The sequence below is a fragment of the Octodon degus genome, unplaced genomic scaffold, assembly GCF_000260255.1.
Source record: "Octodon degus isolate 3935 unplaced genomic scaffold, OctDeg1.0 scaffold00106, whole genome shotgun sequence".
Classification (NCBI taxonomy): domain Eukaryota; kingdom Metazoa; phylum Chordata; class Mammalia; order Rodentia; family Octodontidae; genus Octodon; species Octodon degus.
The window spans coordinates 5,625,842-5,644,412 of NW_004524682.1; the positions used below are offsets into that span (position 1 = coordinate 5,625,842).

The window sequence follows — 18,571 nt, forward strand, 5'->3', positions numbered from 1 at the left end:
CTTCTGGTTGCATCTTAAGGCTGAGTTGAATTGCATGTTATTGCTTGTGACTCTGATGCAGATACTAAGCTTTGCAGATGAAGGCTTGTTTTTAAAAATGTTTTACTATAATTAGTTCTTTACAATGGTAGCGGTTCATATACCAGGAGATTCAGGATTGAGTGTAATTGTCGTACTTGTGACTTGTTTTTTACTCTTAAAGTATAAGTTAGAATTCTCTCTTAAAAGGTTATTATATCTGTTCGTAAGTGCTAGTCAGTTTCCTGTTTCATTTCATGTATGATAACTGAGGCTGTGATGTTTCCTCCTCATGGTGTTAGGTCTACTAGTTCTAGTATTTATTATATGTTTATTTTTTTCATGTCTATCAAGATACATGGAACAAAATTTCTGTATGTACACACTCCTGTTTATAAAAGTCAGTACAAAATTCATATACAGCTACAGCAGTATTTTGTATTTATTTTTTATGTTGTGCATTAGCTTTTCTCTTTGGAGCATAAACTATTTTTCTTATACACATTTAGTGTTTCAGGCTCATTATCATGAGTGTTGTATTGTAGCAGGCCAAACTCTACCACTTGCCCATAGCTCAGAGCTCAAGGTGGCTGTTTGGCTCTTTATATCTTTCTTGTTTGTTTATATTTTTTGGCAAAACTGGGGATTGAACTCAGGTCCTTGCGCTTGCCAGGCTAGTTCTTATTCTACTGAGCTGTCTCTCCCTTTATATCTTTCTTGTATTCTTCAAAACCAGCTTTCTAGTCACAGAGGTGTTCTAGATATATTATAATTTTCTTGTTCCACACTTCACAAGTCTCAGGACTTCTTAAAGCTTGAGTTTCTTGTGAAAGCTTTTTTTTTTTTTTTTTTCCAAGGAGAGGGTTGTAGTACTACTGCTAGTGTTGGGGTATTTTTAATGACAGAAATGTGAACCTCTTCTTTGATCTTTATATTTTAACATGTTTTTACCCACTTTTTAAGTGTAATATTTTATTCCTACTTTCTCCCATGTTCATAGATTTATATGTTTAACTTTGGATTCTTATTATATCTGGTTTTATTATGGTAAAGTGGACCGAATGCAGAAAGACACTGCAGCTAGGAGATCTAGGAGACAGCAATCTTACTACACCAGTGGGCATACCTGGGATTGCTTTAACCTGGCCCAGTGAAGTTTTGGGGCTCTGAAGGGGAGAGCAATTGGGAGGTACAGCAACAGTTTTAGTGCCTTATGGTTGGAGGGTTGAGTGAAGACATGAGTTGCCAAGGGAGTTTAAACATATGAAGTTACATTGGAAGGCCATCAGCAGTCTGAAGTTCTACACTGCAAGATATCCCTTGCACAAAGACGATAAAGACAGGTTACACAAAGAAGCAAGTATTCTGTTCTCATGATTGCCTGGGCTTTTGGTGAGCATTCTTGGACCTTAAATTTTAATTTCTCTTCATATTCTTATTGTAAGTACTGCTTATAGAGATAAGAGGATATTATTTTGATATTGTAGAACAAAATCTTTAGGATAAAAATATTTTAGCATAAATGAGATCTAGAGAAACCAAAAAGGTTATAAAAACTTCCTCTTGTTGAGGCTTTTGTAGTTGTTACAAAGTGGCTTAAGACATCTGAAGGCTATTTATGTTTATTTAGAATAGCATTTTTTTGAGTAGACAAAGCGCTTGATCATTTATATTTTGGAATTAAGAGTTTTCCATTAATTCTTTAAGAGCTAATCAAAGTAAATGCTGTGTACTTAAGTAAGTTTTTATTATAAAAGACACGTCATAAATCACCCTCAAAAGTAATTCCCCTTTGCCTCTGACAGTTATCCTATCAGTTTTTTTTTGGGGGGGCACTTTTAATGGTTTACTTATACTTCAATATGTAGATATATATTACAAAAGGGACAGACTTTCCAAATGGAAGCACACGCACTTACAAAAGCCAGTAAAAAAACTTAAGTGCTCTCTATACACAGTTCTTTTGTATTAGCGAATGCTTCTGCCAGTAGTCAACCAATGAAAATGCAGGCTTGGAAAAACATCATGATGAGTCCTCATTTACCATATTCACCAGCTCTGGTGCCATGTGACTGCTGTCTCTTCCTCAAAATCAAAATGACCTAGGGCTAAACATTTTGAATTGATTCAGGACATTGAGGTAGTCATGACAGTACAACTAAAGCTAATGGCGAAATGGAACTTCCAGAACTACTTCAAAGAGTTGGGACAGCAGTGGGAGTAAGAGGGAATGTTGAAGTAAGAGGGAAATTTGTGAGGAGGATGAATAGCCATATGCCTTTTATGGCACTACATTTTTTAAAAAATTAAGTATTCCTCTTGTTTTTTGAGCACATTCTGTAGATATGTTGTTGCAGCCTTAGGAGCAATCAAAATACATTAAGCATCATTATGTTTGCTGCTTTAACTGTATTTAAGATATTCTATATGTTTGTTTTGCAAACGTGAATAATTGTTTATTATTTTGAAACACAGAAATGTATTCTATTAGTTTTTTCCCAGGAATACTTTTGAGTAATGCAGTAAATGAAATGAACTTATAGATATTCTTTTCATTTATTTAGCTGTCATAGAATCATAAATCTCTCAAACTGAAAGGAACTTTAGAATTTTCCTCATTTGCCTTTATTTAAATAAAAAGAAATTAATGGCCAGTGAGAATAAAAGTGCACCTTGTTGAGCTTTTAATGTTTTCTTGATTCAGATTATTGTAAAATTGTCATTATGTGATATTGTGAATGTGTGTTTTGCTACAGTGATTTCTAAGAAAATTGATCTAGGTGCTGTAGTCTTGATTTTAAACCTCTAATTTGTTGAAAGATAATTTACTTTCTGTTGAATAAAATTGTCTCTTTGGGTTTGAAATTTTTCTTTTTCTTAGGATAAAACAGCATCTCTTATCTTTTGGCATTGCCACTACTATGCCGTTATAGAAAAATAACTTGTAAATGTTACTTCCCCCAGGCACACTGTTTAACCAGAACGCTTAAGATTCATGCTATGCTGTTGATTAGGGGAATAGCATTAGATAATGATTTCTCTTCCCTCTCCCCACCATTTTCTTTCCATTGCTTAAGAGTTCTTGAAGCTAGCATAGCAGAAAATAAAGCATGTTTGAAGAGGACACCCACGGAAGTTTGGCGGGATTCTCGAAATCCTTATGATAGAAAAAGACAGGACAAAACTCCAGTTGGGCTAAAGAATGTTGGCAATACTTGTTGGTTTAGTGCTGTTATTCAGGTAAGACTCTTTATTCACCTTTTGTTTGGTTCATGACAAGAATTCTGTGGGTTATGTTTGTGTTTAAGTTGTGTGGCATTAATGACAGTGTTAGCAATTTTTTCATATTCCTTTGTCTTATACACTAGTTTGGGGATGGCAGTTCCCCTCCATACCTCTCCATTCTTTACTTTCAATGTGTAATTTTAATAATAGACCACTACTTTATTAAAATTAATTTCTCAGGGGCTGAGGAGATAGCTCAGTAGAATAAGCTCTTGCCTGGCAAGTGCAGGGTCCTGAGTTCAGTCCCTGGTACCACAAAAAACAAAAATAAATAAAAATTAAAAAATATTTTTAAAAAATTAATTTCTTCTTTGCTGTTAAGAGTTGAGGTTGGGGCAGAAAGATATTTTTGTGTTTCCTTGCAAATTCAGGGAAGCATTGTAACCAAGATATGGGACCAGAACTCTCTCTTTGTAGGTCGTGTCAGATTTCTTTGTATGTACTGGAAAACATTATTCATAGCATTATATACATTTAAATAATTTTTTTATGAAAAGGTATATTTGTGGTTAGCATGGGTTTATAAATCTTGGCATAAGTATAAAGATATGAAGAATAAAAACTGTAAATCAAGAATAATGCATTTGCATTTAAATTTGGAAGACTTAATGAAATGTTTCTTTAGCTTTTTCTAGTATAGTGGCTGTATGCATATGAAAATACCATTGTATTCTTAAATTGGAATAAATTTTCTTTTAACATGTTAGCTTGATCTCTGATGTTTTTAAATGCTTTGTGCATAAAACTACAGTTGGCCATTTATTCTCTGTTTACATTTAGATTGCAAAGCTTTAAATAATGTCAGTAGTACTATGCCTTTAATTATAAGTCTTTAGAAAAATCGGTATTTTTTGTTTTATTTTTAAAGATAGTTGAATTATGATTTTGCCATTAAAAATATCTTTTAGTTACTTTTCTCATTGTTGATACCCACAAGTTCAATGAAGAAAGGCTCATTCTTTACTTTCATTGTGTAAAGAGGTTCAGTCTGTGGTCAGCTGGCTCTCAGGCAGGGTGTCACGCAGAGGAGCATCGCAGAGGCGGAAGGGCTCACGGTGTGACAGGTAGAAAACAGCAAGCAGCAGCCTTGGTTTCCTTTTATCCTATCCTGAGTACAAGCCTTTGGGGAGGTGCTACTGACAGCCAGGCTGAGGCATTCCATTACCACACTCAGAGCTATGGTAAGCCAACTAGTGGACTAGTCCTATCACACCCTTAATCCCACAGTAATGCAGGCCAGATCCAGTCCAAAAAACCCCACCTCATGAGCTTTGTGGGAATGTCTAGATACAGCTGTGATGCCATATGCAAAGGTTATCTTCCTGCCTTTTTCTTGTGATGTGGCAGTACTACTTAATCTTCTTAAATTGTGCCTTTGAATTTTTGATATATACCTGAATCTTCTTTAATACCTTAAATCTTTAAGAGGCCCTGATGTTAGTATATTTTAAACTTCTGCAAGTTACTGTGATATACAGCTTAATTTCAAACAAAAGACTTTCTGTGTTCTTTTGTGTTTCTGATATCCTTATTATTTGTATTTTGTCTCATTTAAAAACTTCTCATCCTTCTGACTTTAAAATTCTGTCCTTTTTAAAGTTCTTGTTCTACTGTTAATTGTTATCATGTCATTTCCAATTTATAGCATATACAGTGGTACCTACATACTCATTGTTAATTGGTTCTTAGAGGTGTGATGTATATAAAAAAATTATTTTGCCTGCAAAGACTAGCAAGTAATGAGGCAGTTTGGCCGGCCACATAGCTCAGTGGATTAAAGCACCTGCTTAGGCAGAACCAGTGGCCGGGGCTCAAGCTCCTATGTGCCATGCTGGCTCGGCCCTGGGGCAACCTGAGACTGGGTATGGTGGCTCTTACCTGTAATCACAGCATTTGGGAGGCTGAAGATAGGAGGACCACTATGAGTCAGATCTGTGTAGTGAGACCCTGTAGACCCTGTACTAAAAAAAAAAAAAAAAAGAAAAAGTCATGAGGCAGTTGACACCAACAGATTTTAGCTTGTGTATGGAGTACCAAACAGAAGACAACATTGGGAAAATATTTTTTGCATCAAATTGTACTAATTTTTGTGAGTTTCAGCACAGTTGAATTCCAGAGAATGGCTATACTGTCCATATTTTAACCTGAAGTCTTAAGATCAGTCAGAATTACCACTAAACACGTCATATAAAGTAAGTGAGCAGGTGTGCTGGTATGTGCTTGTAGACCTGTAGGAGTCCCCTCCAGGTTCTTGTCTCGGTCCAAGAAGTCAGTATTTGTAATCCTAAAGATATGTTATTGGACTCCCATCAAGTTAATTCTAATCGCATTGCAACCCACGGTGAAAATAAAGACATTAAAGCATGATTATAGTTACTGGGGAGCCAAAGGGCTCTAAGTCTAGCCATGAAAATGGCTTTCCAGAACAAAGAGGCCAACCCATGGCCACACCCAGGTTTTATTCAGTGGAGGAGTGCCTTGAGGAAGAATGACTGAGAATTATAGGAGGTAGGTAAGTAGGTAGGAGGCCTGCATTTACCTCTGGCATATGCAGAGAGGATATGCAGAGAAAATTTACATTATGCTGTGGAGATAGTATGTAATGTTTCGGGGGTTTGGTGCTTCAGCTCTGACGTGATCTTTCAAGCCCCAGGAAGTCATAGCCTCTATCTTGAGGCTGGATCCCAGCTAACAGTGTGCAGAGCATTGGCTGTTCGTCCTGCCTGGACCCTGCCCACATTAGAGAGCAGCAGGGGTAGGTTAACAAGAAAACACGCATGCTACCTTCAGAGGCTATCTCCAGCACCTCAGCTAGACCTATATATATTGCTTAAGGCCAGTTGAAAGGATAAAGAGAAGTCCTAGCCAGCTCTGTACATGCCGCTATAAGGAAATAGGGTCAGGTCAGCCAAAACAGAGACCATCACTTTTCTTTCAAGGAGAGCTGCTCAGGTGGTCCTCCACATAGATCTAGTTATTTGGGAATATGAGTCAAGAGGATAACTTGAGCCCAAGATTTTGAGACTAGTTTGAGTGACATAGCAAGATCCTGTCTCAAAGAAAAGAGAGAAAAACAATAATTGAATGAATAAAAGATTTCCCTTGCTCATATATCATTTGGAAAGCCTCTACCATATCACAAGCTAATCAAAACTTTCTATAGTCTCTACTATTAGGAGCTCATTTTATTATTTTATATAGTTGATCTATGTGTTTAATTTCTTTGTATGTAGTGAACCAGAGTTCTTGAATCCCCAGTCATTGACAAAAAACTTTGTTTTGCCAATAACTTGTAGTGTTACCCATTTTTCCTTCTGGTAGGCTAATTCATCTTTTACAAAATTTAATGCCTTATTGCTTGTAAAATTTAATCCACTATTGTATAGCAGTTTTTAAGTGTTATAAACTGTGACTAAGAAATATATTTCCCATTATAAATGTTTTACAAATACATGTGCATGCCTGTGATCCTGACCTGTCAAAGTAAGTGGATTAAGAAATGTCTGGCAGGTTTGCAGAGCATCTGCCAGGTTTTACTGGGTGGCTGAAGGAGGCGTGGTCTTGGGTCCTGCAGCCTCCCCCCTCTTTCCCCTTTCTCCATCCTGCTTTCTAGCTCCTGGCTCCGTGACCTGAGCAGCTTAGCTTTGCCATGATGGTCCTGCCTTAAGAACCTGTCAGCCATGGACTGAATCGAGTTCTGAGCCAAATACACATTTTCTTTTCTGGGTTGTGGATGTTGGGTATTGTGTCTTGTCTTGGGCCTGGAAGCTGGCTGATGCACTAATGCTACATAACATAAATGTAAAATATCCATAAAAAGTATTGCAAAGTACTATAGTGAATTTACTGAGAATGATACATTGAGGTGTTTTTTTATTATCTCTTTTTTAAACTGTTTATTATTATTGTCATTAATGGGTTGCAAACTGCTCTTAAAACCAATCTTTCAGGAAGTCTTTTTCAAGAGCCTATTTTATATGTTATGTTCTCCCATTGTCAGTCTTATTTTCCTGTTGAGTCATAGTTTTGTTACATATTTGTCTCCTTTCTAGGTTATTATGTTGTTGTGGCATAGAGATGACATGAAATTTCTTTGCATCTCTGTCACCTAGTGTCTTTTGAGTGTATTTGTGCTCACTTTTGCTAGGTATTTCATAGTACACATACCTACAGATTCATTTTATTTTGTATGCCTTTTATTTTCAGAAACTGCGTGTCAAGTACAGACTCATACAAAGGAACAGCTTTTAATAAAACGTTTTTCCTAGTGTGATTTTTCTGTTTGGCTATAGAATAAGTATTGTTAATTGTCAGGAATAGTATGCCAGAATACAAGCAAGTACAGTTTTTCCCAGAGAGAAAGTAGGCTTTCTTTGTTGGTTGTGACAGTTGCATGTTTAAATAGCATAGTTGTCAAGAATAAGTCATTGAGAACAGACATTTTCACAATTCTGTTTATAGATTTTTCCATTAGGTATCATAAATTATTATTCTTTTTCAGTCATTATTCAATCTTTTGGAATTTAGAAGATTAGTTCTGAATTATAAACCTCCTTCAAATGCTCAAGATTTACCTCGAAATCAAAAGGTAAAAATAATAAACGTTTTTTAAACAGAGAACCTCTACTTAGATTCTCTGTGCTTGCTTTGGGGTTATTTGTTTCATCTAATCCAAATCTGTTAGAATTTGCATGGTAACTCATTTATCTCTATTGCAATATATATATATATATATATATTTTTTTTTTTTCTTTGTGTGTGTGTGTGTGTGTGTGTGCTTTGTCAGTATATTGTAAATACAGATTTTTCATGTGTATATGTCATAGTAACATACAAGCTTTTATGTCAGTTTAGTACTTTATTTTTCTCTTTGGAATTTTCAAATTTCAATGATCTTTACAGGCCAAGCAATTTACAATTCAAATACTTTCCTCCATTGACTTTTGCAAAATTGTGTGAAAGTTATTTCAATTGATTGTTCAGAGGAATTCTTTAAAAATATGCTTTGTGATGAGATTTACAGTGTAAGTGCATGTCTTCTGTTGTGGAGATTAGTGTTGTTGGATAGGCAGTGTAGAGGAGCAGAGCACAGACACCAGGGCCACAGTGCTGGGCTGCCAGGTATAGGCCAGAGCAGGGGACTGGATCTCTTTTTTTTTTTGCAGTGTTCGTGTCTGTGAAGCATAGATGTAGCAGCATTTATTTCAGAGTTGATATGGAGATTAAGTGAAATTAAACATTTAAACGGTTTGAAAGTAACAGATATGCAGAAAGTTTTTGTCATCTATAATTTTACTCATGAAAGCTTAAAAAGTAGGACTTTCAGAGGTAGGACTTCCTTGCATGTGCACATTCATACTTAATAAGAAATAAAGAAATGACCATTGGGATGATCTTGTTAGAAAGAGCCAGTAGCAGGAATAGTACATGTTGCAAAGTCAAAGAAATTAAAGTTTTAGCTTTTTGTAAAGTGCTCACCCTATTGTTGTAGTGATAAATTATTATGTTATACTATATTTTCATTTTAGTGTTTAATTTTTAAAACCACCTTTTCTGCAAATGTGTGAAATATTTATAATGTACATTTTAGGGAATATAACTTGATTTACAACCAGATTTTCAGGCTATAATCTCCAGATTGTAAAATATCAGGCTGTAACTCATTTTCAGAAGGAAACTGCTAGGGAAATTAAGCAAAATCTTACTAGTTTTTACATTTTGATGTGGAACTTTTTGGACTGTAGTCTCCTTTTTTGCAACTTGTTGATATCCACAGTTCCCTCTTCTTATGTACCCATTGAAGTCTATGTGCAATTTGTATGACATTATTGGAACTTTTTTCAATTATGTGTTTATATTTGTACATATTAACTTTTTACTTCATAGAATTTATTATTCTGTGAAGCTTTAATTTGTTCTATTTTTCAGAGGGACTATTTTAGTTTTGTGATCTTATTTTGAAAAGTTATTACTATATTTATATACCAGAGCTAATTATGAAGATATGAGACTGTTCAGCACACACTGGAGAAATATGTATTCAGCACTTTTCTACAGAAGACTTTAGGTGTCTTTTTGATTTATGGCATTAAAAAATAATTGCTCACTTCCATTTTTTAAAAGGTAGTTTCCTAGAAGAATACTGTGCATTTTTTCATAATGTTGTTGAGCAGTTCTGCTGTTCAGTTTGGCATAGGGACAGCAGAACATACTATAACTTGATCCCTTTGAAACAAGAGTGGTAACTACAGGTAATTATCAGTTACTGATTTGTACTATATTTATTTGAGATGACAAAAGATACACTTTTGTAAAAGGTGTCACTGTAACCCATCACTTATTTTTTCATGGTAAATTTGTCCCACTCATGAAGTATTTACTTGTATATTGAGTTTCAAATCCAATGTGGTGAAATATAGGATGCACTTGGGGTCAGTTTAATCAAATCACAGAGCTGTCGTTTGCATGCACTACTAAGCAGGTATAAGTCTCGAATTGTGACGTTACTAGAAAAATGTTCAGCACAATCATCTAGATAGTGTTTTGGCTTAAAAGATTGCAAACTGATGGTAAAAACATTAAATGTTGAAAAACAAACTCATAATATTTAGTAGAAACCATTTTCATAATTAGTTCCCGTACACAATCTTGAAAGCTATCATCTCTGGAAGTTTACTTATTAAAAATAGCTAATTTGAAGTGAATGTATATGATATTTAACAAACTGGAACATGTCCACTAAATCAACAGCTAAATAGTTTATTGATAAATTTAGCTAACTATTTAAAGAAGGTAATACTAGTTCTGTATACATTTTGTCATGGAAAATTGAGAAAAAGGTATTTTGCTATCTCATTCTGTGACCCTAACATTACCCTGAAGCCAAAAAAAAATGTATGCCCAGTAAACTCAGTTTGACTCATTATATTAACCAAAGAAAATTCTCTCTCTCTATATATATGTATCATATGTAGCCTTTATGCTAAGATGTACAAACAAGAGTTCGAAAAGAACATTCCTCATTTTGATAAAGCCTGTATATAAAAGGATCTATTTCAAATTTCTGTATGAAAACTGATTAGTTCAGGAACAATCAAGATGTAAATCTTTGCCACTTTTAATGAATATCAAACTGGCATTTTTTTTGTGTGTGTGTGTGTGTGCATGCGTGCACGTGCATGCATGTATGCATGTCTGTATGTGCGCATGTGTGTTGATGCAATACTAGGGATTGAACTAAGTGTCTTTTGCAGTTTTAACTTTAATTTTTTATTTTGAGATAAGGTCTTGCTGAGTTGTCCAGGCTGCACTTCAAATTCTGATCCTCTTGTCTCGGTTTCCCAGAGCCTTAGGAATACAGGCATGCATCACCAAATCCAGCTTAGAATGGTGTTTCATTTAGTGACATAAGACAAGAAAAATAAATACACATAAAGATTGGAAAGGAGGAAATAAATCATTTTTATATGATTAGGCTATGTAGGAAATTCTAGTACTTGACCAAAAAAATGTGAGAAACAAGAAATTTGTAAAGTTAAAGGGTGCAGGGTCAACATACAGAAATTACTTGTAGTTCTAAAATACCAGCAGCACAATTGGGAATTTTAATTAAAAAAACAACTTTCAATTAGTACAACAAAATATGAAATACTTAGGGAATAGATGACCAGAAAACATATATGGAAGACCTAAATACTGAAAGCTATAAAATCCTGCAGAGAGAAATTTAAAAAAATAAAATACCATGTTCACGAATCGGGATACTCAATATTGTTAGCATGTCTGTTGTTCCCAAGGCTACAGGAAGAATATAATGTCAGCCATAATCCTGCCTTCTTCTTGCAATTGACAGATAGACTTTACAATATTTGTGAAAATTTAGATGGTGCAGGATGGCAACGACAATTTTAAAAAGAAAAACTGGTATGATTAAGTACCAGGCTGCAGTGATCAAGACTCGGAGTTACTTACTGACCAGAAGGTGGTCAGAGAGCTGTAGATTCCATGAATAGACTCATATATATGAGATAAATGGATTTTAACAAAAGTTTCCAAAACAATTCAGTGAACAAAGGAAAGTCTTCAGTCTCATCTGAAAAACTACTTTTCAGCCTTTCCATGCCACTAATGTAGAGGAAGAGCTAAAACTTCTTGACAAAACATAGGAGGAGAAAAAGTAATGTCCTTAGATTAAGCAGTGTTTTTGTAAGTAGGACAGAAAAGTCATGGATATAAAAGAAAAAAAAACTGATAAGTTGACATTAGTGAATAGTTTTTGAAAACTTCATACAGAATGAAAAGATACACCACAGAGAGAAAATACTAGTAACATATCAAACAAAGAAATTGTATTTTGAGTAAAAATAGAACTTGTATAAGTCACTAATACAAGTAATTATTTGTTGAGACATCATTTCAATAAAGACTTCATTAAAAGATATGCAGATGGTAGATAACTAATGGAAAGTGCTTATTCATTATTCATTAGGGAAAAACAAATTAAAACCTGAGGTGTCTCTGGGGTACCCACTAAAAAAGTTGAAGTTAAGCCCATATAAAAAAAAATTGGTAATGTGGAATTTAAACTTTTACATCAGTGATTGGAATATGAAGTACCGTTGGAAAGAAGTTTGATAGTATCAACCATACCACCTAACCTTTCCCTCAAGGTTTTTATACAAGAAAAGTAAAAGCACATATGCATGCATGTAAAAATGGGTACAACAGGATCCGAGTCAGCTGAGGAGCTTGATGGATAGACAGGTTGTGATGTACACCTGTGATGAAATAACACAGTACTAAAATGGAATGTACTATTGATGCATACAGCCGTATGAATAAAGCTCAAAGTAGTTATGAGTTTTGCTTGAAACCTTACTAAACAAAGCACATAATGTGTCATTTCACTTATATATAAATTTCTAGAACACACAAAGTTACTGTAGTAACTTAGGGATAGTTGGCAAAAGATTGAAGGTTGAGGAAATTTTAGAGGTGATGTATAGGAATGTTACTTGGATTGTGGTGACACTTTCATCCATGTATACATATATGAAGTTCATAAAGTATAAAGCTGTATACATTGTAATGTTTAAAGTAGTGCAGATCTTTTAGGTTTGTCAAGTCTCTTAAGATGTGTTCAGGGCAGGGGAGATGACTCAGTATGAATAAGTGCTTCCCTGGCAAGCGCAAGGGTCTGAGTTCAATCCCCAGTTCTGAAAAAAAAAAAAAGTGTTCAGATATCTGTGGTAATGTATTTGGAATTTAGTCAAATGGAGTAGCTGTTCTTCATTATAGTTTTACCTTTTGAAATTAAAAAACATTTTCTAGTCACACTAATTACCTGAGACAAAAATAATTCATTAATTTGGGGATGTAGCTCTGTGGTAGAGCACTTGCCTAGCATGCACATGTCCCTAAGTGTAGTCCCCAATTTTGTCAAAAATTTTTTTTCATTACACTAAAGTATTTTTCTTTTTAAAGTTTCTCAATAGAGTGTCTCTTAATTGTCGAAACTCGTTACTTTCATCCTTTCATGACAAGTGATGTCTTTAAAAATCTGCCTTTCTTTAAGGTTCAGTGATTATTAAAGAAGTTGATGTCAGGAAAACTAAAGGTAATTTTGGAAATAATTTTATGGGTTAAAATTCATAGTATTTTACACTTTCTAAACTTTTTTTTTTTTTAAACAAAGCAATTGGTGAGTAGGAAGTACCAGAGAAAAGTCATGAATTAGATTTCTCACTTAGCAGTTTAATACTCAGCTTTTAACATTGATGACAGAATTCAGTATATATAAAAGTATATTCAGTATAAATAAAAGATGTATTTAGAACTTACTTTATGTTAGATTTAGTATACTTTTTGATTGCTTTAATGATGAGTGTCGTTTTTGGATTTGATGGTAAGTATTTGGAACCAGTTTGACTCCCTGCCTATTTCTTAGGAGTCCTTTTGGAAGAGAATTTTATTTGGATATTGTTCTGAACAGTAATTGTATAGATACATGCATCTTTTTATGCTCATAGTTTTTTAATATTGAGAATGCTAGTTATGTAAAATTGTAAAATTTTTCTCATTTAAACTACTTTTAAGCTTTGTTAAAATTAGAGGTATAAAAACTGTAAGAACTCGTTCAATTTGCTGTCATGAATCAATTTACTAAATTATGTAAATTCATGCTTTTAAAATGTTTTCTTGTCTAAAATATGTTGTTAGTAATTGATAAAATGTATCTTTTTCTGAAGAGTTGAGTTTAATCAGCCAGCAAGAATTCATTGCCTGGGGGCTGGCCAAACAGTTCAGCCGATTAAAGTGCCTCCAAGGAGGTGCAGGGGCCTGGGGTTCAATCCCATGGCTACTGTGCTGGCCCTGCCCACAGGGTGCACTGAGATAGCAATTGAGACTGGGCGTGGTGGTGCACTTGCCTGTAATCCCAGCTCTTCAGAGGCTGTAAACAGGTGGATCACTATGAGTCCGATCTAGTAGTAAGACCCTGAACACCCTGTAGACCCTTCCCTAAAATACAGAAAAAAAAATTCATTGCCTGTTTCATGTAGCTAAAAGTTACAGAGGAGATACTGAAATCTTTATCATTGAGAAGCATATAGTCATATTGAAAAAGTTATCATTTCAAGGACTACAGAGTAAGAGATATATTAGCCCCATTTTATTAAGATTTAGTTTGATTTTTGTACAGGTTAACATTATACTTAAGCAATTTTAAAATTTATTGATATTAAATAGATCTAATAAATGCTGATATAAAAGTAATTTTAAATGTAAGACAAGAAAATAGCCATTTATAAAAAGCCATCAATATTTATTAGATTATATATTAATCATTAGAAAAGATCCTACTGTTAGTCTAATAATGAGGATTATAACATGTCAGTGGCAGTTGATTCATAGAGAAAGGCATTTATCTTAGGAGATGTAGAACTTGGTCATTAAGTTGGAAGGGTCTAGAGATGCTTTTAGATCAGAAGAGCAAGTTTGCCTTAAATGAGTTTATTGGGTAAAGTGCTTAGCACAGTGCCTGGCATGTGGTGAGCACTCCGAGTGCTGCATGTCATCGTAGCTTTTGTCAGCAGCAGCTGGGCCTTGCCGAATGGGACGGTTTATAATGAACAGACTTGAAAGAGGATATTCTTGGCTGTGTAATGACACAATTTGCTGTGAATGTGTGGCGTTTATGCTGAATTTGTGACCCTGCCGTAGGTCCTTTGCTGTTTTCAAGTTTGAATCCTTGAATATTGTAGATGATGTTAGAGTGCTGGATTTATTTCTAATCTTTATCAGTTAGCTTAATTTTTGTTACTGTTAAAATAAATATTGTTTCACAGTAAAAAATGTGTTGTTAATCTTCACTAAAGGGTTTTTGGTTTATTAATATTTTTAATAGGAACATCGGAATTTGCCTTTTATGCGTGAGCTGAGGTATCTATTTGCACTTCTTGTTGGTACTAAAAGGAAATATGTTGATCCATCCAGAGCGGTTGAAATTCTTAAGGATGCCTTCAAATCAAATGACTCGCAGCAGGTAGCTTTTTTATACACTTATTAACCATTTATACATCCTTCAGTAACTTTTCCAAGAATACATGACAGTTTGGATGCATTACTAAGCTTGATTAATAATCACCTGGAGCATTTATTTAAAACAGTGTTTACTTGGAACACTTACTTTGAAATTAAGTGATCTTGGAAATGTTAAGATAAAGTTATAGTTTATATCATGACTGAAATTTATGAGGAAAACTAGGATAAAATTAAGAATGCTTACATGTGTGATCAAAAATCCTAACAAATGTGTGATAATTGCCGTCAGTATAGTACATATGTTATTGATATTCATGCTTTGGTAGCAGGGATTAATTTTTTCTTGATTATTCACAGAAGGCTTTTGGAGGACATTCCCTTTGTTATTTTTCATTCTTTAAATAGTGCTGTCATGATAACTTCTTATCCATGCTTTAAAAACAATATTCAGAATTTTGATATAAAAATGGAAAATGTCTATAAACTAACATTTCATATATTCAGAAGTCAGAACAATGAAAGAAAACGAAGAATGCAAAGAATGGCAAGGAATAATAACAACTGTTGAAAAAGATGGTAGCATATAAGTAAAGGACAGTGGATAAAATATTTGAGAAGAGGTTCAAAAAGCCTTTGTTCTTGTAATTTTGGGATGTGTGTCTATTTTGTGACTTTGTGGGAAGGGAATTTGAAGGAGTATTTTGAAAATTTGTTTTCATTTTCTTACGTGCTTTTCTTTTTAAAATCCACTTTGAATGTTAAATATAAATGAGCTAGAATGCTCACATTAGAGTTCTCTTTTTCTTTTTAAAAACCATTTCTGACAATAGCCTCATGTTTTTTAGGCAGTATCTAGCCAGCTTTCTCTGCCATAATGGCATTAACCAAAGTGAAAAGAAATAATATTCCAAAAATGAGCCCAGATCACAATTGTAGGGTATTCGTTCTAGTTCTAACTATATTTCATTTATTTATCTACTCCTTCATTCACTTACTGTATTTCTGTAGTGCAATATTGGTGAACCTTTTAGAGATGAATGCCTGAACTGCAACACAAAACCCACTTATTTATCACAGAGTACTAACACTGCTGTTAAACTTGAATACTGAGGCTTCAGTTTAGGAAAAATGTCCCACACATTAATATCTGTAGTCTTAAACCACATTTGCATTAGGTATCTGCCACTGTCCTCTGTAGCGTTATTCTCTTCAGTATATGTCCCATCTTTTCCAGTAACCCTTAATATGCAACTAAATTTTAAAAAGATTACTTGAGTTCAAATGCATATTGTTTCTTCTGGACTTGCCTTTTTCTTGTATTCTTGTTTTTTTGTACTGTTGCTGTTTCTCATTGTGATCTGTGAGTGTTTCTTTAAAGATGAAGCAATATAGCACTCATTTGGAACCGCCCATCTGTATAGGTTGGGCCTTCCAATTGGAGTTAGAGTCAAACTAGAGACGGCTGGCTGTCCTTCTGTTCCATGCTCCTGGATGCTGCACTGTGAATGCCTTTCCTTCAAGCTAGCAGCAAGGACTAGTTTCCTCATTGTTGATTGTTTGAATTTCTTTTATTCCTCAAACTCTTAACTCTAAAGTATACGTTAGTGATCTGTTGGCATATGAACATCATGATTATTTCAAAAGTGAATTTAAGCTTACATTTATATTCTTCTAAGTATTTCACATATGTCATGTTTGAAAACACCTAAAAGTCTTATGGGAGACCCTTACTATATAATAGTGCTGTCAATTTTCTTGCCTTTGTTTTTATTCTAAAAATGTTAAAGACCTCACTTTTTCCTCATGTTAAAGTAGGCAGAATTGATTGATTGATTGATTGATTGATTGTACCAGGGATCGCGGTCAGGACTCTGTGCTTGCCAGGTAGGCACTTATGCCACTGACCTATATCCCTGGCCCTTAGAATTTTTATTTTATAATTGTAGATTCTCAATCAGTTGCTTAATAAAAGGGATTGACCTTTCCCAAAGCTTGTGATAAACAGCATATTTTTGTGTTTCCTATTGAATGCAATGTTCAAATATGGGAAATTTTTTCTAAGGTGTTGTATTAGTTCCCCAGAGTAGCCATAACAAATTACCATAGACTGGGTGACTTTCAAAAGTAGAAAATTACTCTTTAATTTAGAAGACAGTGCTCCAGATACCCAGGCTGTGCCTCTAAGAGCTTTAGGGGAGATTCCTTATTCCTCCATCTTTTGGTAGTTTCTGATATTTCTTGGCTTGTGGCAAACTAGTTCTAATTACTTTCTGTCCTCCGATATCACATTCTCCTGTCTGTATTCTGTCTTTATCTGTTTCTTAGAAGAACATCTATGATTTGATTTGGGATAAAAACTTATCCAAGAGGAGCTCATCCTTAGATTCTTACTATACTTTTATCTCTAAAGAATATATTCTAAATAAGGCCAGATTCTGAGGTTGTAAGTGAATATATAAAATATTTATTTGTAGGCACTGTGAATATTTGTAAAGTTTTGTGTTTTGTACTATACAACATTTGGCTCTGGAACAGTTAAGGTTTTCAGACCTTTTTCTGTTAACAGCAGCAGCAGCATCATCACCATCAATATTTTAAAACAAGGTCTTGCTATGTAGTTTAAGCAGGCCTTGAGTTTACTATATAATCCTGGCTGACCTAGTCCTCGTGGTGGTCCTGCCGCCTCCTGAGATCTGTTAAAACAGGCATGCATCACCACCCTCAGACACTCTCATTATTTTTAAGGTGAATGTATTGACTGAGGCACTCTTTAAAGCTAGCTGGGTTAACATATAGAGGGCTCATATTCTACTTGGGGTTGTTTTGATAATTAAGTAAATCACCTGTACTGATTTATCTACCAGTCTTGAGCAGTTTTAGTTTGGTTGACTCATTTTATTTCCTGATATTCTTGTGTACCTAGTCATCTGTCATTCAACCCACATTATTTAAATTATGGTAGTTGATTACTCTTATCACATATTTCTGTTTTTCTGTCAGGGAAGTAAGGACAAAGTGGCAGAAGGTGATGTGTGGTGGTTGGTTCTGAGTGGAGGATCAGTTTGAGTTACATAGCTTCATTTATGCAATAGTTGAAAAGTTAACAATTAATTAGACCTAACTTGCCAAAATTAATGAGTATCTTGGTAAAGGTGACTATAGCTTAAAAGTTATGTATAAGGATTAAAGTTATGAATTGAATTGTCAGAAAATACTAATCTTTCTTTAAAGAAGTAGATATTCCTTACAAAATGTAGAAGTCTTTAATAATGAGTCTTTTATTTCATTAAAATGTATTATAGAGCTTTATTGGAATATACTGTGGTATGTTTCTTACAAACTCGTTTGTTAACTTCTAATTTACATATACACCCATACTCTTATATATCCGTATTACCTAAAGTGAAACCCTGCTAACAGTGACTATAATGTTTGTTTTAAAGTATTCGTATTTTATCTAGATTAAATTTTAAAAGCTTATTATATTTCATGTGAATCATTTTGAATGTTACTTTTTTTGAGGAGTTAGTAATTATTCTAACGACTATCTCTAGGTTTTATGTTGCAACATTAGTATTTTTATCAGTAAGCTCAAATATCAACAAGATATTTTTCTTTCCACAGCAAGATGTGAGTGAGTTCACACACAAATTATTAGATTGGCTAGAAGATGCCTTCCAAATGAAAGCTGAAGAGGAGACGTAAGTTACCATGAAGCTTAATTTAA

General features: G+C 34.2%; 1 protein-coding gene across 8 annotated transcripts in view; it reads left to right on the forward strand.

Annotated features, from left to right (window-relative positions):
• The window catches only part of Usp25 (ubiquitin specific peptidase 25), a 115,331-nt gene that overhangs the window by 33,705 nt on the left and 63,055 nt on the right, over positions 1-18,571 (forward strand). For 6 of the 8 annotated variants that reach the window (XM_023724109.1, XM_023724112.1, XM_023724113.1 and 3 more), the window contains 4 exons: positions 3,096-3,258; positions 7,805-7,891; positions 14,708-14,845; positions 18,469-18,545. In XM_023724109.1, coding sequence (XP_023579877.1) covers positions 3,096-3,258; positions 7,805-7,891; positions 14,708-14,845; positions 18,469-18,545 — 465 coding nt within the window. Of the gene's footprint in view, positions 1-3,095; positions 3,259-7,804; positions 7,892-12,877; positions 12,920-14,707; positions 14,846-18,468; positions 18,546-18,571 lie in introns of those variants that run through there. The other 2 variants (XM_023724114.1, XM_023724111.1) reach the window with 2 other exon arrangements.